The 22,842-nt window shown below is 37.3% G+C and overlaps 1 protein-coding gene across 1 annotated transcript in view; it reads right to left on the bottom strand.

The window, feature by feature from the left end:
- LOC114029987 (aldehyde oxidase 3-like) overlaps positions 1-22,842 on the bottom strand; it is a 119,004-nt gene that overhangs the window by 68,883 nt on the left and 27,279 nt on the right. Inside the window, exons 9-15 of the mRNA XM_027844644.1 lie at positions 20,392-20,536; positions 19,538-19,633; positions 13,590-13,741; positions 12,976-13,069; positions 6,317-6,426; positions 3,915-4,099; positions 2,225-2,387 (exon numbers count right to left, since the gene is read on the bottom strand). Of these exons, the coding sequence (XP_027700445.1) occupies positions 2,225-2,387; positions 3,915-4,099; positions 6,317-6,426; positions 12,976-13,069; positions 13,590-13,741; positions 19,538-19,633; positions 20,392-20,536 (945 nt within the window). The remainder of the gene's footprint in view (positions 1-2,224; positions 2,388-3,914; positions 4,100-6,316; positions 6,427-12,975; positions 13,070-13,589; positions 13,742-19,537; positions 19,634-20,391; positions 20,537-22,842) is intronic.

A 22,842-nucleotide genomic window follows, 5' to 3' on the forward strand; every position in this document is an offset into this window, starting at 1 on the left:
CATCTTAGCAGATTCTAGAAGCTTTGTGATTGATCATTAAGGAGTTTTGAAACATCTTACAACTCTGGTCACTCTCTTCCTTCCTTCCCTTGAGTCGAGGGTATCTGTTAATCCCTCTCATGGCAGAAGAGGGTTTCACCCTCTCCCCCCACCCCAATTTGCCCTGTGCATCGTGGGCCGCACCGGCAATGGCCTTGGGCCCTGGGGCAACCTTTGCCTGGAAACATCACCCAGGTTCAGCACATCCTGCTCAAGGTAAAGAAGCTGGCCTCTGAACTTGGGTAAGCAAGCTCTTTTAAATTTGTAGTTTTCACTGTTAATGATGAGATGTTGATTCTCTGTGTAAAGTAATTTGGAAATGCATTCAACAAAATTGAAGTCACCTGATTGATAATGGGCTTGTTTCAAGTTTCAAATTGGTGAACTTTTTTGTATAGTTATGTCAAGGAACTTTTCATAATTTGGTTCCCACTAAAATAATTTGGCTACTTTTGGTTATTGTTTTAATGTGTAAACTAACCAAAAAGCTTGTTTGGGTTATGTATGGCTTGCTGAGAATTTGCAAGTGTATAGAAATCTCTAAGGATTGGCTTTTTACACCAGGACAATTTAAATTTGAGATTAAATCCTGGAAAAGTTTTTCCTAAGCTGTGATTAGTGAAACTTGCTGTTTGAGGTAAAAACTCTAAAAACTCGTGGGATTTTATTTTGAGTTGCCTTATGGATCATAGTAATCCATCAATAATCAATAATCCACCATCTCTGTAATGCCACAAGCTACTCAGAGAGAATGTGATACTGGTGGAAGGTCAGCATTAGGAAAAGGTGAGAGGACAATTTTAGCCTCAGTCTAAGATAGGATCCTCCTGGCTCAGTTTCCCCATTATGTTCCTTTGAAAAGGAATATTACCCACCTGGCTATTCCTGAGTCTGGCTATGAGGTGGATTTGATACTGCATGGTTGGAAAACTGTGAATTATCTGAATTCAAGCAGAGCTAAGGATGTTTTATCCTGAAATCTAGTCCCTGCTTGATCTTTTTATAGCACATTTCTATAAGCAGAGCAAGTGATCAGTAAAAGATCAATGCAAGTGTGTGAGAGATTGCTGTTTTGCCCTGAATGTGTAGTCATTCAACACCCTCAAACAATTGAAATTAAATCAGAAACATCTTCAGTTTGGTTTGGGGAGGAGAATTCAGTGATAATTGAAGTAAAAGTAAGTATCTGGCAAATTCATTTGTGTAACTATTGAATCAGGGGTGGAAAACTTCTACTTTCAAAAGTATTACTTAAATTTTTGAAAAAGTAACAAGATCAGATAGTCCTGCAGATCAAATGCAAATGATTTTAATGGGACTCTTACACTTTTACTTCTCCCTATATCTGGGCTTTGCAGTCTTTTCTGTCAGATTTGCATCTTCCAGACTACAGGCCATTCACCTACAACTGATAGCAAACAGCGGGTACCAGCCAATGTTACCCCATTGTCCCTCAGATGCAGCCTGTGCTCAGTTCCAGTCAACCTCCTCTTTGGGACCCTCTCAAGGCAGGGACAGCTCTATGCCCCTTGCCATCAGGAAGCAGTTTCAGAAGCCAAGACCTCCGTCCCTTATCCCAAAAGAATTTGGACTTCAGTTGTCTGAGGGGGGAATGACGGGGATGGGATCGAACCTCTAAAGGAAAAGACCATGTCCTTGGGATCTGGACCCCCAAAAAAGAAAATCCGTGGACCTTCCCAAATCTCTGGCATTGGCCTGAGGCTGTAAGCCACTCAACTAGCCTTTCATTGTGGCTACTCCTTATCTCCCAATTCTGTTGTGTTACCTCCAGATTGCCCCCTGGCCACTTACCACCCTTAATCCTATCTAGACTGCATTCTCCCTTGACCAGGGGTCCAGGTCCCTGGAGTTCTGTTCACCCCAGCTTACTGGCCATTCCCATCCAGATCTTCCTTAGGACGCCCCCTCCAGTCACCCCAGACTACTTAACCACTCCTGGACCCCTCCCACAGTCTTTTTATATATAAGATTCATCTTGTCTCCATTAAGGTGCACTTGTATTAGTGATACAAGCACTTACATTCCTTAACAGTCTGGCCAGTATGGCAGATCTTTAATAAGCCCTGTCTTTGGCTGAAAAAAAAATATTTTGATCACAGTAATCAAACCCCTTTCTTAGTCATGCAAAAATTAATGGTAGACACATAAGTTAGAAACACATTACCCTAACATTTAAGTCCTGCAACACTTCCAAGTAGAATTTGAAGAGGAAACTGATCATGAGAGTTCTTTTGTATTCTACCATTCCACCAGAAGATGAGCCTGGGATAGTCACTTCATCTAGGACTAACCTGCAGGCTTCATCTAGCATCTCCTCATTCCAGGCCCTAGATGAAAAAATATACTAATTTAGTCCAGTAAAGTGCACATAAAGTATTTGTCAGAAAAGAAAATGTATTTAAACTTTTTTTGTTACTTAAATGAATGTTAATAAAGTCTTCATATATTAATATAATAATATAGGAACATATTCTTCTACAATGAACTTAAACGTATCTATGATCTTATTGATGTGGTTCCTCACTCTAACAGTATGAGCTATAATCCATCCATACTTCTGTGTCCTATGCTCTTGTCCATGTCCTAAGTCTCTATAGAAGTTCTACCCAATATACCGGAGGTCTTTAATATTTTGTGGGTACCAATGCAGGCATCTCTTGCCCCTTTATTTTGTTATGTGACCAGCCCATATCCTTTTCTAATCATACATTTTCACAGATCATTTTCTTTCATACAACTTCTTATATACATCATGATTGGTGATTGTAGCCTATATAATCCCACCATGCATTTTTTCATTGCCATTTGTATCAACTGTAAGTTTTACTCTTCAGATCATAGTGTTCCATGAATTGCAGTCATATTACACCATCAGAAGAATATTGATGTTAAAAAGATGAGCTCATGTCAGGGAGTAGCTTAGGATCATTGAAAGCACTCCACCATCCCTAACACTGCAGTAACATGGCCAGGCTATCACATGTATGAATTGTATTCATACTATTTTGTTTCTGCTCAACTTCAATCCTAATCTAATGCTTCATCGTGACATGGAACTTCCCTTGCGCTTTTGAAGACCATATCAGTAAGTATGAACTCCACAGGTTCAAACACAATATAAAGTTTTTGATTATGACCTGGCACAAGGAACAGTTTCAGAAGCTTTAGATAGGCTTATGACTGAAAGATTGAATATTAGATAATAATTTTGGAAAGCCACCACAGCTTCTGAATCTTATCTCCTAAAAAGGGGAAGTGATACAAACAGCTTAAATAGTTACTCACATCAGGGAAATCACAGATGCTTGATTAAAAAAATAAGTATTTTATTCTTAGGCCAATTTTGTAGGTACTTCCATATAATATACCTTCATTCTAATGCAGATGTGACATTAATTATACAAGAGATAATAGCCAACGGCACTCTCACTTACTGGTAACATGAAGGGAGCTTGAATGCTAATTAAGCTCTCTCTCCCCTCCAAATCTAACCAACATACACTCTTTTGCCAGATTGCTCTTTTTAATGAGCAGCTCTTAGTCATGTGAGCCTTTTGCTCAAAAACCTTCAATGACTCCTCAGGCCTAACAAATAAAATGTAAACTGCTTAACCTACTACTCACTACCTGACTCCATCCAATGCTGAAATGGTGTGCTCCATGAAGCCTTCCCAGATCCCTGCAGCCAGAACTTTCTCTGAATTCTCATAGTACTTCGTTCATACTTCTCTAATGCCCTTAAGATGTTCTAGTTAGTACTGTAACAATTTGTAAATGTCATCTCCCTTCATCCTTATATTCTCTATAGCATATAGCACAATACTCATTAAAAACTGGTTGAATATATACAGTACCTTCCTATGAGTTGCTGACATGATTTCTTTGCACTAACAGTAACAGAACCGACTCCTCCATATAAAATGTTTAAGTCCATAATGGTATTTGTGCCTTCCTTAAAACGGACTCTCATTCCAGAATTCACAATTGCTAAGGCATTCTGCTGACGCTGTGCCTGTCGGAAAGCTGACACAAATTCCCACTGGAAAAACAACAACATGAATGCAGTTCTTCTCTGTTCTCCTTCTACAACATTAACCCACTCCATTCTTTCCAATAAAGTATCATAGAACCAAGTTAATCCTCTTCTTCAACCCCTAGCCCCATGCAATCCTTTAAGTGTAGAGTAGTTTCCCATTCTTCAGTAATCAAGACCTCTTATCATGTAACACTTGTATGCAATTTTACCCCAAAAGACAGACCACCCATACTGACTTCTGCATAGGGCTAACACTTATTTAAACACAGTTTGGGGAAGATGCAGGTCGCATAGTGGATAGAATACCAAGACTGGAGTCAGGAAGACTCAACTTCCTGAGTTCAAAACTGGCCTCAAACACGTACTAGCTGTGTGACCCTAGGCAAGTCACTTAACCTGTTTGCCTCAATTTTCTCATCTGTCAAATGAGCTGGAGAAGGAAATGGCAAACTGCTCCACTATCTTTGCCAAGAAAACCCAAAATGGGGTCATGGAATGTCAGACGTAACTGACAATTCCTGAACAACCTGCCTTTATTTACAGCCTTTCTCTGTCTGTATTTTGACCACTTGACTGAGTTTAAGCAGCTACAGAACTTGGAGGAGGAAGACTTAGGTTTGAATTCTGTCTCTAATACTTATTATTTGTGTAACCCCAGATAAGTCACTTCACTTCCCTAGAATTTAGTTTTATCTTTAAATGAGCGGGTCAGACAAATTTCTAAGGTTCCTTCCAGCTTAAAAATTCTATGATCCTGTGATTTTTTTTTTTTTTGGCAATTGGGGTTGTGACTTGCCCAGGGTCACACAGCTGGTAAGTGTCAAATGTTTGGTCTGAGGCCAGATTTGAACTCAGGTCCTCCTCACTTCAGGTCCGGTGCTCTATCCACTGCACCACCTAGCTGCTCCATCCAGTTATTTTTCTACTGTATCTAGTGTATATTTTGTACCTAGTCCATGCTAAATAATTATATTATAGTAAAAGAGAATTCATAGCCCAGTGCAGAAGTCAGAGAACTTGAGTTTGAACCCTAGGTCTGCCTATTACTATCTGTGTAACATTGGCCACATCCTTTAACCACTGTGGTCCTCAGTTTCCTCATCTGTAAAAAGAGGCAGCTGTACTAAAGTATCTCTAGGATCTTGTCTGAGATCTAATTCTATAGTCTTAAGAAAAGAGAATCAGCAATTCCTAGTTTTCTAATAACAGTCCCTCTGTATTTGTTGTTAACATTAATGATAGCTTGCATCTTATTTATCTTTATATAGCACTTTAAGGTTTGCAAAGTGCTTTACCAATATTATCTCATTTGATCCTCACGACCATTCTGGGAAGCAGTTGCTAGTATTGTCCCCATTTTACAGATAAGGAAACTAAGACAGACCAAGGTTAAATGATTTGTCCAATGTCACACAGCTAAGTAGTGTCTGAAGTTGGAATGGAATTTGAGTTCAAACCACTGTGCCCCGAGGCTGAACTACAGCTAGGCCAATACAGATATCAATATTTGTTTAAGATCCCCCTCGAGGCATAAAGTTTGTTGCCTCGTTGACAGGTTAAAAAACACTTGGATAGGTTTGTTGTTGTTCAAATCTTATTAATCAATAATGAAATAAGACCTTCACATACTAACAATTTACTTAGCATTATTTGGAATTTAGTTGTTTTCTTGACCACCTTATTGACATTCTTGTTTATTTAAAAATTATGACCAAGATGGAAAAAAATTAAAATCATTTCATATCCTTAATATTTTCTCCATAGTGGTATTGGTTCAAGTCTAGGTTCTTTTGCTAACCAGCCAAATAATCATGAGTATATGCTCTATCTAGCCTCTCTGAGCCTGTTTTCTCATCTGCAAATAAACAAAGATTGACTTGATGGCTCCTAAGGTCCCCTCCAGTTCAAGTTCTAAAATTCTATGATCCCAAGTATCATGATCTCTTTAGAGCTAATGAAATTTAAAGACAGCAAAAGTTATGAACTTTTCTAAATAAGGATCAAATCTAATTTATCATTAATATGTGATTATTCATATTTGCACTAATGTTATTGTTCATATTTGTGTATACAAAATATATATTATCTATGGGGTTTTTTTTGCTATAAATTTAGTATTAACTCAACATACCTTCCCTACTCCATTGTGCCTAGTGTTGTACAGAACTAAAAGCAAGAACTTTGCTAAAAACAAAACAGAGAATCATCATGATCTCTTACCTTTTTAGAGAAAGGAATAAAAACAGAGGCTAAAACCTGTTTTGATGTAAGGTTTGCATCTGGTGACCCAGCAAGAAAATGATCATTTAAAGGAAGTTGTTGTGTTCCTTCTGTTAAGCAAAAAAAAATTTCATATAAAATTTTCACCAAAATAAAAAGATACATTCTTATAACACAAAATAGTATAAATCCTATAAAGGAAAATGAATTTGAAATAAAAAGAAAAGTTGGGAAATGTCAATAAATGGCACTCTAAATATAAAGTGGGTATACTCAAATTTGAAAACATCCCCTAGGACTCTTCCCCTGAAAAGGCATGTATATTTTATGTATGCCAACAGTAGGACTTCTCTAGTTCATATAAGAGGGGCAGAAAAGGTCCATGAACCTTTGTACAATAATTGTTCTGGATGAATGAGAAATTTTGGAATATAGGGACCATATAAATAAGGCTGCATTTAAAAGGAATTTGTCTATTCTTTCTAATAAAAACAGGGGCTTCAAGTTGTTGTTCAACCATTTTTCAGTTGTGGCCGACTCTTTGTGGACCCATTTGGGGTTTTCTTGACAAAGATACTGGAGTGGTTTGCCATGTCCTTCTCCAGCTCATTTAATTGATGAGGAAACTGAGGCAAATAGGGTTAAGTGACTTGCCCGAGGTCACAGAGCTAGTAAGTATCTGAAGCCAGTTTTTAACTCAAGAATGATGAGTCTTCCTGATTCCAGACCCAGCGCTTTACCTACTATGCCAACCAGCTTTCCAGGTAGATAGATAGTTGGTGGTTAATTATCCATTTTGTTAGGAGAGGAAGGTGATAGTATCTAAAACTCTAATAAGTAAAAGGAGTTGTGAATCATATAAATGGTAAGAGCTGAGTCTTCTTTACTCTAGGCCTGGCACTCTATCCCCTTTGCCAACTAGCTGTCCAGGTAGCTATATAGTTGGTGCTTAATTATCTTTTCTGGTAGATTGGTTGATTGGTTATTGTACTTCATGGTTGAAGAAGACCAAAATGACATCATTTTGTCAGGGTCAAGGTACAGTGTGTCTGACTGGCTGATCAGACTAATATGAACTCAAAAGGCTCTACCACAGCTTGAGTACAAATAGTCCATATGAACATTTGGAGTACAGATGTCTTTAAATTTGCACATCTCACGTTGCTTTTTTTTTTCCAGCTATTGCAATTCTGCTTTGCTTCTAGAGCATAGCAGCTTCTTTGATGTGGGCACACCATGCCAGGTAGTCCTGTGCCAGTGTCTCCCTTGTGTGACAATCAATTCCAAAGTTCTTCAGAGAAACCTTGAGAGTGTCCTTGTATTGCTTCTTCTGATCTCCATGTGAGAGTTTGCTTTGTGTGAGTTCTCCATAAAATAGTCTTTTAGGCAAACATACATTTGGCATTTAAACAACGTGACTAGCCCATCAGAGTTACACTCTCTGAAGTAAAGTTTGAATACTTGGCAATTTAGCTTGGAGAAAGGACCTCAAATGTCCAGTACTTTATCTTTCCAGGTGATATTCAGAATTTTTCTAAGATAATTCAAATGGAAGTGATTCAGTTTCCTGGCATTGACCTGGTAGACTTTCCAGGTTTCACAGGCCTACAACAGTGAGAACAACACAACAGCTCTATAGACTTTGAGTTTGGTAGGCACTCTAATACCTCTTCTTTCCCACATTTTTCTTTAGAGACTTCCAAACACTGAGATACCTCTGGCAATGTGTGCATCAAACTCATCATGCATGTGAACATTCTTGGAAAGTATCCCAGGATAAGTGAACTTATTCACAGCTTTCAAAATGACAGTCTTCCTGATTCCAAGTCTGGCACTCTATCTGCCATGCCAACTAGCTGTCATGGTAAATATATAATTGGTGCTTAATTATCCATTCTGGCAGAAGAGAAAAGAACTATAATAAGTAAAAGGAGGTATAAATCATATAAATAATAAGCAATGATATTTATATTGCCATTTAAGACTACAAAGCACTTTATATGCATTATCTCCTTGACCTTCATAAGGATCTTGAGAGGTATAACATGTTATTCTTGGGAGATAAAATATATTATTATACATGGCAAAAGAGGTTGTGGCTTGCTCAAAATCATACAACTAGCAAGTGGTAGTGTGAGGATTTGAACTCAGTTCTCTTATTTATAGTCCAATGTTCTCTTTTTACTATATCCTTTCTAAGAAGTGGGACTAATGGTATAAAACACATACATTCATGTTATCCCCTTCAAAGTAGTCATTTTTACTATACTCTTATTCCAAAGATACAAAGTAGTTCTGGAACTCCTATTTTAATTCAAAACCCACAGTGCATTCTTTTGAATACCTGTAGCGGTGGCAAATCTTTGTCCTCAGCCAATGGATTTTATTTTTAGAAACTGCCAAAAAATCATTCAGAGGAACAGCTGATGAATAAAATGGGTATTCAAGTTGGAGAATACTATTTCATAGTCAAGAAATCCTACTGAAGAAGTATATATATTTCAAAAGAAGAAATACTACAAGAAATACAACATAGTACCTGACTAGAAGGAACTTCCAGAAAAGGCAGTCTCAAAATGATCTGACCAACTGCCATAGGCTTTCCTGGTTGCACAGAATGAAGGATAAAATTTTGGTCTGTTTGAGAATCAAGGAATCTCTTTATATTAAAGCAATACCTTGAGGATGGCATAGGAGCTTTACTTTAACCACAGGCTTTACTTCGATGATACTTCTGTCCTTTCTTTCTCTGACAATGGTCCTGCTAGCCCCCTTTCAGTAGGCTTCAAGTTTTGGCCTATTTTCCTCAGGGTAACTGATCTCTCATGCTGATCCATCTATTCTCAAGCTGGATCCACATTTTGACCAATGGCATATCTTTTGCAGGGGCTAAGGATAAATAAGTCTATGACTATAAAACAGAGCACGTCTCCTTTGTTCACTTACACCAATAGGCTAACTGTCAGTGTGGAAGCCTTACCCACTTTGATAGTCATTAAACATATGTCTTCAGTACTACACTCTAATCAAAGCCTGGAAGAAATCATCTTGGTTTGTTTCCAAAAAAAAAAAAATCATTTTCTGTACTTCCCTGCCTTCTAGTGGAAATCAGGAACAAGCCATGAACAAGCCAAAGGTAGCCTCCAAAAATAGCAAAGGAAACCAGCTAGTCCATAAATTGAATAACCAACAGCTGTATAATCTATAGTAACCTCACAAGGCTGTTTCTCCATTGTTTCTCTAAAAATATGGACAAGCTACCCAAGCCAGCTGAGCCTCAATTTCATCATCTATAAAGCAAGACAATATCTGCCCTACTTGAGATGCAGCTGGGTGGCATAGTCCTGCCACAGATACCTACTAGCTGTATGACCCTGGACAAGTTACTAACCTTTTCTCAGTCCCTTTTCTTATTTGTAAAATGGGGAATAATAGTATGTACCTCAGAGCTGTTGTGAAATCAATATAACATATGTAAAGTGCTTCATAAATTTTTAAGTGTAATATAAATTTTAGCTATTATTGCTTGTGAGAATTGAATAATGTATGTGAAAACCTTTTGTAAGTGGTAAAATATTGTTGTGTGCAATAATAATGTGCATATTCTCATGATTATGATTATTATATGATTTCAAAAGTATTTGGGAAGAGGAAAAATCCACATACCCTTTCTTTGAACAATGAAGGGCCCGTTTTAAATAAGTTTACTTGACTAGCCCGTACAAAAACTTAATGAATCTTTATCTTGCTGGCAATTACAGGTTTAGATAAGAATAACATTTTGTCTATTCAATTACTGGCTTAAGTGGGGACTGTTCCTCATCCTTAAATGCTGGAGCAAGTGCTGGGGTATTTGCCCTTTCCTTTGCCTTTTCCTATTTGTGTACCTGGAAAAAATAAAGTATCTGCCCCAAGGAATGTGTATGATCATGACAGGGCTGGCAACTGAGAAAGAACAAAGAATGCAGAAGGGCCTTCAAGGAGAGTACTGGAAAGGGATGGTGGGGTGATGGGGGTGTTTTGTTTGTTTGTTCTGACCTCATCTTCATATCAAGGAGTTAACTTTTTTTTTAAATGGAGAATTTTATGGAAACTTGTCCCAGCATAGCCTGAAAAATTAGAGAAGATACTTGGTGTTCATGTTATAAAGATTCGTAGGAGGAGAGAAAAATGATAACTTCCACCTCCCTAAACTGATCATTTGAAGATTCCTGAGGGCTTTTGTTATTCTTCTAATAAAATTTTCCTCAATAATACTGTGTGCTGCTTCCTTAATGCTTCCTTAATACACTTCCAGTCAACCAACTGGGATATTTTTATGGGATTTTCTTTATTATCTTTTTTTTTTTGTAAATCCTTAACATTTAGCATATGAAGACACATTTGACTTTGTATGCTTAAGAAAAGTTAAGGGTGATTAAGGAGATACATAATGAGAGGTGTAATGTTGTTAGCATAAAAGGACGATTTCCTTCCAATTTTCTATATAAACACATTCCATCTTTCTGAGAGTCCAGAAAGTATAAAGAGTTAATGGCATTTTATTGGCTTAACAGATAGATACTCTGCCAAATAAGCCACTTCATCTTCTCTTATCCTGTTTTGCAATGAGTACATGTGACTTTAAGAAAAAATAATGATCAGGGATTTGGTCAGAATACATTATGGTTACAGATCTAAGCCATTTAACATTTATCTTTATAAGGAATTCATTTTCTCTGTGATTTGCTGTTCCAAAGATTGTACTCAAATTATATGTTGATTTTTGTAAGCATCAAACATATACTAAAAATTATAAAACTGATGATGAGATTGTTGTTATTGATCTAAATTTATGATTATATCATTTTAGGGAGTTCCTTGAGTGAGGAAACACCTTATATTAATGCAGATAAGGACCTATTCTGCAACCTATTGATTTAGATAGTAGCTTAAGGACATAGAGAAGTTAAGTGACTTGCCTAGGGCCACATATCCATTTTTACAAACAGAACTCGACCTAGCCCATCTTGATAGTAGGCCTGAGTCTACTCTCTACTTTTTCATTTTGCCTCTCCAAAGAGTAAAAGCACCAAAATTATTAAAAATTCATATTTTACACAGTTTATCATAACTATAATATGTAGCCATGCAAGTATTGCTTGATATTCAACTTAGCAAAGTCATGACAAGAGTATTCAATAATGAAAATGCAAAGAGGCCTACTACTAGAAAGAAAATGGAAAAGATATGCCAAAAAACCCTATTTAAAATTATTTTCCATTTAGCAAAGTGAAACAAACGCACTTGGACTCTGACACACTCTCTGGAACGCTTACAAAGGAAATAGAAATGGCACAAAAGAAAACAAAGATAGGAAAAGCAGCTGGATTAGATCAAATATATAGGGAGGAGATCTGTGCCATAGGTGATACAAGTGTGAGGGCAGAGAAGAACAATATGTAATGTAGTTGAATCGTTAGAGTAAATGATACCAAAGGTGTGGGGAAAAAGTTCCAACACTTGTTTCAACCAAAAAATGGTAACAGAAAGAATATCAGTAATTACTGTCCTATGTGACTACTTTACAACCTATTCAAAACCTGTATGAGGTACATATGCTAGAATTGAGAGCATACTCAATGACGACATTTGTAAACCAACAAGCTTTCATAACATTCAACGTGGAACATATCTATACCCTCATAACTGACAGAAAGATGAAAGTGATATGAGGATCTATTTTGCTTACTGTTTGTTAATTGCAAAACAAAACGAAACAAGACAAACAGCAAAAATAACTTTGGACTTGGTAGGAAAAAAATGCTATTTTAACAGTTCTTTTATAGTACATTGTCTCATATACAAACATCAAAATCATTAAGATTCCTTGTAATATGTAACAACAGAAATAACACTTCCATGACCTCCTGCTAATAAACATGAGGGAAGGAATAAATAAGGGAGATATTTGTTCAACAAAACTGTGCATCTCTGATGGAGGAGATCTTGGGAAGAGTCTAAGTTGAGGAGGGATTTCTTGTGGATGATGAGGTACTCCAAATGATCCTGTTTACAGATGACATTGCTTTGGTTTTGTAGAGTTCCAGGACACTGTAGAACTTCCTGAAAAAGTCTGTAATCAATCAATACCTTTTGACCTGGCCTCCAGAGCATTTTGAAATATTTCTGAGATTATGCCATCCAACATATTTCCTGAAGGGGAGCAATATTGAGAGAACTCTGGTGCACTGCAGAGATAACCTTGCACTTACTTTGACTGCCCTCCACATAGTCTCTGATACAACCACACTGGCCCACTTGCAGGGCTCCACTCCAAGCTTCCCTGGCTTCCTTCAAGACTCAGTTCAAATGTCCCCTTTTCCAGAGGCATTTCTTGGCCTCCCTCCTCCATTGTCTCCTACTGCTTGAAACTTGTTTTTGAAAATCCTCCAATTAGGATTTCTTATCATCTCCTACCAGGTATAAAAGTGAAATAGTACCTCAAGCAGTTTGCATCCTATTTTCCCAGGTTGCCTGCACAGGACCTATGAGCTATGGGACTGAGAAAAACCCCAAAAATATACTTGGCCTTTTATGTCACACAATAGTTTCTGACACAGGGTTACATATCATTATATAACAGATACCAGTATTTGCAGAGGAGCCTAGTTTCTCACCTTTTGATACCAAGTTGAGTACACAATTGCCTACACCCAAGACAGGATTGAGATCAGATGCTGCCAGCCGACTTATAATGTGTCCTCCTAAGGACTAAACATACGAGATTATTTTAGAACTTTGGTTGCTTACGTGATTATTCTATTTTCTTGAAAGCTGAAGTAACTATCAATGGGAAATAGCATTATTCCCCAAAGAACTACAATTTCTTTTTTCTTAATTTCTAATTTCTTAACCTAAATGTCAAATTAGAATCAGAAATGTGGGTTTAGATCAGAGATTTTCTTTATGGTTCATAGAAAGGACCAAAACAAGACAAGGATCAACTCATCCCTTTCCTTACCTATAAAATAGAAAGCATGAACATGAAGTTAGACTATCTTTCTTGAATACCACTCATTTCTGACTCAGAAAGACTTCAAAGAACAGGATTGGCTATGAGGAATTTAATCTGGGACTACACGTGGATCTAAAATTAGGTGGACAATCTCTTCCAGTCCACATGAAAAACACCAATGAATAAGTCTACAAATAAATGGAACCATTTTGTGATCCACTCTTCTTTTGTTAAATTATTTATTTTCTGCCCCCTCAGAATACTTAGAATACTTACAGCCATGTTCCTGATCTGCTGTCCCGCCAGAGTTCTCAAATGTTTCAAGAGTGCTTGGTAAGTTTGAGTCTTCTCCTCTGGGAGCTTTAAAACCATTTCAGTCAGGATTTCTTTCACCTGGGCCAGGCTGCAGCCAGCACCTATAGTCAACCCTAAAAACAAGTTACCTTGATTAATAAAATGCAATATGGGGACATTGTGTATCCTAGAGTTACACGTGGAGGCCTCAGGGCATGGTGGTAACATGGGGGAGGAGGGTGTCAGGATCCAAGACCACTTGTCTCTTTTTAGACACCCTGTTTTCCAGAACTAAGGTCCAACAAGCAAGCTGTGACCTGAGCATGGCATAGCAACAATCCTCTGTGCTCTGGAAGAACTTTGCTGCAACTAAATCACAGAATGGTACCTGAACTGAGGAAAGCACCAACAGGCCCAGATATGAAGCCCTGCTTAGTTCTGTAGTCCATTACTTTTTGTCACTAGACATCCTGGCCTCCCTATTGCTGTTGTGCCTCACCACTATTGCTATACTATACTGTTTCATTCTTTATCTAGCTACACATTTTTAAATCAAAGTTTAGCCTGACTGCCTTGGGTCTCCTACTAGAGGAGGCCCCAACACATGTCTAATTTCTCTCCCCCAATGGAATAAAGAAAGCTTTTTGCTTTTAACCTGTGTGAGTTCTTTGGTATTTTTGGAGTAAACAGTGGTTGCAAAACCTCTGTGACTCTCTGATTATTTGTTACCAGAATTGACAAAGGAAAGGTAACAGAGGGCTTTGACCCATCAGATTTTGATTAGATAACCAAAACAGACCAGCCAGCTGTACCTTTCACTTCATGTTGCCATTTTCCCCCTTTCATATTTACATTATAAGCTGGTACCTAATTTTCCCATTTGAAGGAGCAATAATAAAAATGCAATATTATCCATATCACCAGTAAATCCAGTGTTAACTTTAATTTGATAGCCCTATGTGGTGAAATCCAGTTTTAGAAGAAAATAGTAATAGTTTATATAGCATTTAATAGTTAATGTGCTTTACACGCATGATCCCACAATAGTCACTGCAATGATAGACATAGCTGACACTATAAGCACTTTAAGACTTGCAAATGTTTCCCAGTTATCTCATTCAATCCCTAAAATAGGGCTTCTTGAGGTCTATCAACTTACTTTTTTTTTAACATATTGTGATGTGTATTTCAATATAATTTGTTTTCTTTGTTATCCTATTTATTTTATTTCATGCATTTAAAAGCATTCTGAGAAGAGATCCATAGTTTTTGCATATTGCCAAAGATACCTATTGATGATTGAAAAAAAAAGATTAAGAATCCATGCCTTGGTCTTCTGGGGGCAGAGCCAAGATGGTGGAATAGAGAGTCACTCAGTCAAGTTCTCCCAACATTCTTTTCCAAACACTTTAAAATAGCACCTCAAATCAAATTCTGGCATGTCAAAGCCAGCAAAAGGTCAAAGTGAGATATTCTTCTAGCCCAAGACAACATAGGAGGTCAGAAAGAGAGATCTATAACATGGGGGAAGAGGCTGATCTGGACCCCTTGTGGATGAAACACCAGTGGTGGAACTAGGTGGTGATGACCAAAGCAGCAGAAGCTTCAGGAGCTCTCGAGCCAGAGACAGTTAAGGGGGCCTAGCAACTGATCAGAAAGAGATTTCAGGGTAGCCCTGTGCTAGTACTGGAAGCAGGACCAGGCTCTGTTTGGCAATTCCATTGCCAATATCCACTTCTGGCTTACAGTTCAAGGGCAGAGAGGAGCACTTTTGGTCAAAAGGGAGTTGAAGCCCTTAGGGCAGTATCATTTCTGACCTCAAGGAATCAGATACCCTGAGGAACAGTATCAACTGCAATCCCAAGAGATCAAGGGCCTTTCCTGTGTAAGGACTAGAGTGCAAATGAAGAAAGCAGTGACCACACCTCTTCCCAGGTCATACCACCTTGGAAGCACCAAAAGCTTCCAAAACCCCAGAAGTGGCTCTGAAAACAACAGTGTGAGAAAGTCTGGATCTTGAGACAGAGCCCCTGCTCCCTGTCCCTTCCATGCTAGGAATACAGACCAGCATTACCATAAAGTTCCAAATCAAGAAATAGAGTAGAAAAACAAAACAAAAAAAAACAACAAAAAAAGAAACTTACCATAAAAAGTTACTATGGTGACAGGAAAGATCAAGACATATACTCAGAAGACAATGAAGTCAAAACAGCTACAAGCAAAGCCTCAAAGAAAAAAAAATTTGATTTGGATACAATCCCAACAAGAATTCCTGGAAGAGTTAAAAAATAATGTTCAAAATCAAGTAAGAGGTAGAGGAAAAATTGGGTAAAGAAATGAAAGCTAAGGGAAAAAATTATGAGAAGACAACAGCTTGGTAAAAGAGGCACAAAAATGCTGAAGAAAATAACACCTTAAAAACAGAATTAGCCAAATGGAAAAAGAGGCCCAAAAAAATAACTTCTTAAAAAGCAGAACTGGTCAAATGGGAAAAGAGGTACAAAACCTTAATTTCTTAAAAATTAGAAAGGGATAAATGGAAGCTAATTATTCCATGAAAAGTCAAGAAACAATAAAATAAAGCCAAAAGAATGAAAAAAAAGAAGAAAATGTGAAATATCTCATTAGAAAAACAACTGATCTGGAAAACTGATCCAGGAGAGATAATTTAAGAATTACTGGATTACCTGAAAGTCATGATTCTAGACATCATATTTCAAGAAATTATCCAGGAAAACAGCCCTGAAATCTTAGAATCAGAGAATAAAATAGAAATTGAAAGAATCTGCCAATCACCTCCTGAAATAGACCCCCAAATGAAAACTCCCAGGAATATTATATATAAATTCCAGAGCTCCCAGGTCAAAGAGAAATTATTGTAAGCAGCCATGAAAAAACCATTCAAATAAGATGAAGCACAGAGATTTGACACAAGATTTAGAGCTTAGACAGAGCTATAACTAGGAAAGAGAGACTACTGCTTTTTGCAAGGGTGCTGACTTTAGAGCAGAGGTTCTTAACATGGGCACAATAGATACCTTCTAGGGGGGCCAATAGGTAGATTTCAGGGATTCTATGAACTTGGAGGGGGAAAATGTATCTTTACTTTCACTCACTTCTAATTTAACATTTCCTTCAATTTTAACATTTCCTTCAATCGTTAATGAGACAATCAGCATTATTCTAAGAAGGGATCCATCAGTTTCACCAGCCTGCCAAAGAGCTCTCTGACTCAAAATTATTTAAGAATCTCTGCTTTAAAGAAAGCCAATGGAACTAAGGCCCTTTGGTTTCCTGGGGTGGATACTTACCTCTTTCTCCACTCCCCATTAGCACCAGCCCTATCAGCCTTCCCAGAAGTTGTTTCTTGACTATTCTAGACTCTGTCTTCCCCCATCCTTGTGAAGTGGTTGCCTATCTTCTGTGCCCCAAGTAAGAAAATTAAGTATAGTTTTGAATTCAGGCATCATCTCCTACAGCAGGCCTTTCCTGATTCCCCAAGGTCTTAATGCACTCCCTATTGCCCTTTCCCAAAATTACTTTGTATTTACACTGTATATAATTTTTATTTATTTACATGCATACTTTACTTCCCCTTAAATAGGGCATAGGGTCTTTAAAGTAAGTGATGGCTTTGTTTTGTCTTTTTAACCCCAGCATCTAGCACAGCGCCTGGCACATAGTAGGTACCCTAAAGGTTCTTATTAACCTGAATTGAATTGTGCCCTTGCATGAAGCATGTCATATTCTTTTATATCAAGCACAGTGACTACCACATTTCTGGGCACTAGGATCATTCTAAAATATTTTATTTATGAGCTTCTGCTTCCTGGAAGTTCTAGCAAGTTCCTGGAATTCACAGATTCCTAAACCTAGAAGGGACCTTAGGTCATCTCGTTCAACTCTCTCATTTGACAGATGGGGAAACTGAGACCCAGACAAATAAGCCCTATACTACACTGCTGCTTTATGTTGGTACTCAAAGGTTTTACTGTTATCATCTCTATATAGAACTTTTTTGTACATTTTTATTATCCATTTAACAATAATGACCATTTTACTCAGGTTTCCAAAGAAAATGGAATTAGGCATCCTACTGCCTTCTTTGGTTGGGATTGAGTCTCCAATCATTATTCATTCTAAGATCATAAAACTGACAAAGTCTTCCAGCAGAGGGAGCACATTCCTTAAGTTTGGGAAGTTGGACAGCATTAAGCGACTAAAAAAGAATACCCAATGAACTTTGATATTTGCAACTGGTTAAGAAAGGATCTTTGGATCTTATAAAACAGATATTTATTTTGACTTCAAAGGATATTTACCATGAGGTTATCCAAATGGGACTCCAAAAGAAAATCAAATGTGAGTTTAGAGAACTTGTGTCTTTGTGCAACTTAAACTACTCATCAATTTTCCTGGACAATAACAATAAAACTCAAAGGCAAGGACACAGAATTCATGTACAGAATCTACATCATGGATAGTCATTGATGCTTCTGTAATGTGGGTGTAGAGGGAGAAGAGGCTGCTGTCCCTAATCAGCATAACCATAAATATGATGTAGAAAAGCAAGGTTTGCAACTGGCCTATTTATGATTTTTAAACTATGAATGAATAAGAAACACTAAAGATGCCCCTTAAGTAATACCCTTACCCAGAGTCAGAGAAAGCATGGGATAATATATGCAAAGTGCTTTGCAAACCTTAAATCACTATGTAAATGGTCATTATTATGATTATCATTATCTATGTACCCTAGGTAGCTTTAAAATTTCACTCACTTTGTGCTACTGTTCAGTGGCAGCTTTCAAGTATTGCTCTTAAAAAATGCAGCTTGGTTTATCTCAAAATAAATGCCTAAAGGACATGTAGAGCCAGATTTTTTTATTTAAAATATGAATTTTATAATCACTTAAACATTTTAAAGCATCCCTTCTTCCACCCTATTGTGTTGTCCCTTGAGTTGTCTATGTTACCTAGTTTAGGCTGTGCCCTTATGATAGCTAACCAATTTGAATGTTTTCTCCAAATAGAGAGTAATGATTTCCCCATTGATTGCAGGTCTACATCTGGCTTCAAAATCAAGGTACAGTAGCACTAGCAAAAGAGTTTTTATAACTGGTGGGGAAGATCCCTTGTCCTTTGCTTCTCCCCAAAAAAATTCCAATCCTTTTCAATATTTCTATTTCAATAGTAAATCATTATGATTAGATTACTAGGAAAATATGTAATTGTGGAAACAGCAGTTGAAGAATGAAGATTTCTCTATGAATGAAATAAAATAATAAATACTAAACAAAATTTCTCCACTTTTTTTCAGTTTAATAATAGTGCGTTAGAATTCTCATACAATCATAGGATAATACTAATCCAGCATATTGAATTCTGAACTAGGAAGCAGTTCACAAAATCTATTTTTTATTTTGTTGCACATTAGGTAACTAGAGAAAATAACTGAAACAAAAAAATGCATAATCTGGAGAAGAAAAGCTGATGAAGAGATAATGGCAATGTTTGAGTATATGCTGTATAGCAAGGGTTGTTTTCCAGAGGATGATGATCTACTCCTCTCATCTTTACTGAAAACAGAAGAAAAAGCATTTACCTATAGCACAAGGAGAATAGGTAGACACAAAGATTTTCCTGATGATGAAGATGGTTAGAAAAAGTTTCTAGCTGACTGAAGTTCTATTGAGCATTCATTAGATATGGGCATCGAACTGTGTCTGAAGTCAGATTGTACCCCCTTCCTTGGAAGTTCTTGAAAATAGAAAAATTTTTTCCTGCCTGGGAAGCTTTAGACACAGTTCTGTCTCAAGAGAGCAGGATGGCCAAGATGACTCTTGTTGGTGTTCCATGATATGTTCAAATAAACACTAATTTTCTTAGCACGATCACCGACATAAATAAGGCAGTAAGTGGTAACATACCTTGGTTTGCATCAATCATCACAACATTCAGTTCCGAAATTCTAGCGGGAGAGATGATAACTGAGTGAAAGACATCTTTGAATTTCATGTTGGGTCCTAAAAAATAATATTATTGCTGATAATAAAAAGTAGGCAAGGAGCAACTAGGTGGTGCAGTGGATAAAGCAACGGCCCTAGAGTCCGTAAAAACCTAAGTTCAAATCCAGCCTCAGACACTTGACACTTAAGTAGCTATGTGACCCTGGGTAAGTCACATAACCCTGATTACCTCAAAAAAAAAGAAATTAAAAAGAAAAGGATGGCAAAGTTACTATCTTTCTAGAAATGACATCATGGCTTAGAAAAGAAAAGTCACAGAGCAACCGTACAAAGCTAAATAAAATAACAATAAGCGAAAAGTTTCTGAGGTTCCCTATTCTTTGCATTAGGTATAAACATTTATTAAATAAACATTTATTGCTTGCCTACTTGTTCAAGGCCCTATTCTAGGTGCTAAGGAAGAGACAAAGATAAATAAAACACAATTTCTGCTCTCATGGAACTCACAGGTTTTTTTCATTGTCTAAAATGTTCAGAAGTACAAGAATGCTAAATGTAGAAAATGGAAACATTCTAGGGCTAGATCTATAGGCCCTATCTCCTTCTTTTAGAACAACAAATATTAAATATTTAGCATGCTATGCGTTATTATTGTGGCAGGCCAGTAATGATAAGTTACTAGGAATACATTTTTACTTTGGAATGGGTTTGCTGACATGCACTCTCTTTCTGCTAGTTTTTATTTGTCTTATAAAGGCAGAAACTCAGGGCCAAATTGTGTTCTTTAATACAAGAGACACAATTCAACTACTCACCCACGAAGGTGTTGCCCATGACAAGAGGAGCTTGGGGATATTGCAATTTGAGCTCCAAAAGGTCATTCAGGGTTGCAGGGGAAATCCAGGTAATCCTCTCCCCCTGGAACACTAGTGTCTTCTTTCTTGCCTCTTCTGCCATTCTCTACAGGGAAACAAAGTCAATAATGCCCATCAATACTATTAAAATGATGAAAGGGAAACATTTGCAGGCTCACAAACAAAATAAAAATAAAAAGAATATACTCTGGAATATATGAAGTTAAGAAAATTGATGTAATGTAATCAATTTATAATTAAACCTGCTGCTTTGTATGCTTTTCCACATATTATGATATAAAAACCAAGGAAAATTTTAATTAAGTTGTATTTGAAAACAGACGAATAAAACATTATCTCAGCATGAGATATTTCAGGCCAAATTTCCAACTTACAAATTAATTATTGCCTAGGTTACAAATAACAGTAGAAGTGTAAACAAGCCCTTAGTCATGTGTGGAGGACACATGCTTGATTTTTAAGTTCCAAGTTGGCACTGTGTCTAGTATTTGTGTTTTCCTTTCACATAAATGGCTGTAGAGGATGCAGCACTTACCCAGGAGTCAGAGAAGATTCAGGTTTTCTAATTTTGTTTCTATTATTAACTAGATTTATAACTTCTGGACAAGACATTTAATCTCTCTAAGCCTCAGTTTCCTCATCTGCAAAAAGGCTAGCTATATTATATTACCTCTAAGGTTCCTTAGATTCTATTCATGTTAAACCCCAAAGGGAGCCCTCTTTTTTTAAACAAGGTAATGTGTTATCAAAAATTCAAACTAAATAGTTCTATACCTCACTAGAAAAGTGGAAAAGAAATTTTGCCAGTTAATCACAGAATGTTGAAAGGGACTAGGGCTGAAGGAACTGTGTAAGTTTAGCCTATTAAAAATTAATAACAATAACAGCATTTGCATAGTGCTTTCAGGTTTGCAAAGCACTTGACATGCTATACTCACAACCTTTTACTTTGTTGTTGTTTGGTCATTTCAGACTTTTTGTGACTCCATTTTGGGGTTATCTTGGCAAAGACATTGGGTTGATTTGCCATTTCCTTCTCCTTACAGATGAGTGAGGCAAACAGGGTGAAGTGATTTGCCCAGGATCACATAATAAGTGTCTGAGGCCAGATTTGTACTCAGGAAGATGAGTCTTTCTGACTGCAGCCCTTTATCTACTGCACCACCTAGATGGCCAACAACCCTTTGGGGTAGGTGCTACTGTCATCCCCATTTTACAGTTGAGAAAACTGAGGCTTTAATTAAATGACCTGTCCAGGATCACACAACATTGTGTCTGAGGGAGGTTTTGAGCTCGAGTCTACCTGAATCCAAATCCAGAACTCCACCGATGTGGCACCTACATGCCTTCAGGAAGACATGACAGCTGTCCTCAAGGATCTGAAGAGTTACCATGAGTACTGCCTTGAGAGCTAACAGGTTTTCCCTCATCATCAAGCAGAGTTTGGATGATCACTTTTCAGATAGGTCGGAATGGGGATTCTGTTTGGGGGTTGTACTGGACAGTCTCTGAGGTCCCTTCTAACTCTAAAATCTTTTGGTTATGTGAAGAGGGGTCAGACTTGCTAGCTGTGGGCCCAGAGGGCAGAACTAGGAACAACGAGTAGAAGGTGTAAAGAAGGGATGAGGGAGAAAAATTTGGTAATCAAAATCTTACACAAATGAGTGTTGAAAATTGTCTAATTATCTAAATACTATTAAGTGCAAAAAAATAAGGTTCAAGGACCACTTTTCAATTATGTTGTTGTGGGGATTCTTTTTTGGTTACGGCATGGATTAGATAACCACAAAGATCCCTTCCAAATCTCGAATTATAAGAAATGATGTGGACCTTGGAGATAATCTCATTCCAACACCTTATTTTATAGATGAAGATACTGAGGATCAGAATGGTGAAGGGATCCACCCAATACCACACATCTAGGGGGTCCCAGAAGAGTAGTTTGAAGCTTTAATAGCTTAAGACTTTTGAAAAACCCTGTGAAATGACAGGACTGAAATTGAGGTTTCCTGTTTCTAAATACACTGCTTCTTAAAGATCAATTTAGGAAACATTTCTTAGAGAAAATGCATGGAATCAGAGTTAGAAGAGAGCTCAGAGGCCTCATCCACAGCTGAACAAGAACCCAAAAAGTGATCATCCAGGCTTTTCTTGAAGACTTCGAGGAAGGAGGAAACCACAATCAACTGCTAGAAAAGTTTTCTTTATTTCAAGCCTAGATGCTTTTTTATAACTCTTTGCAATTCCCACACATTGATCCTCTGAGACCAAACTCAATCACTTAAAACTAAATTTGATGGTACTCCTTCAGACATATCTTATGTTGCAATATTCTACCTGGTCCTCTTATGTGGAAAGCATTAGAAAGACAAGGCTTTCTTATATTTAATT

This window comes from Vombatus ursinus, unplaced genomic scaffold (genome assembly GCF_900497805.2).
Source record: "Vombatus ursinus unplaced genomic scaffold, bare-nosed wombat genome assembly UNPS02005226.1, whole genome shotgun sequence".
Taxonomy (NCBI): domain Eukaryota; kingdom Metazoa; phylum Chordata; class Mammalia; order Diprotodontia; family Vombatidae; genus Vombatus; species Vombatus ursinus.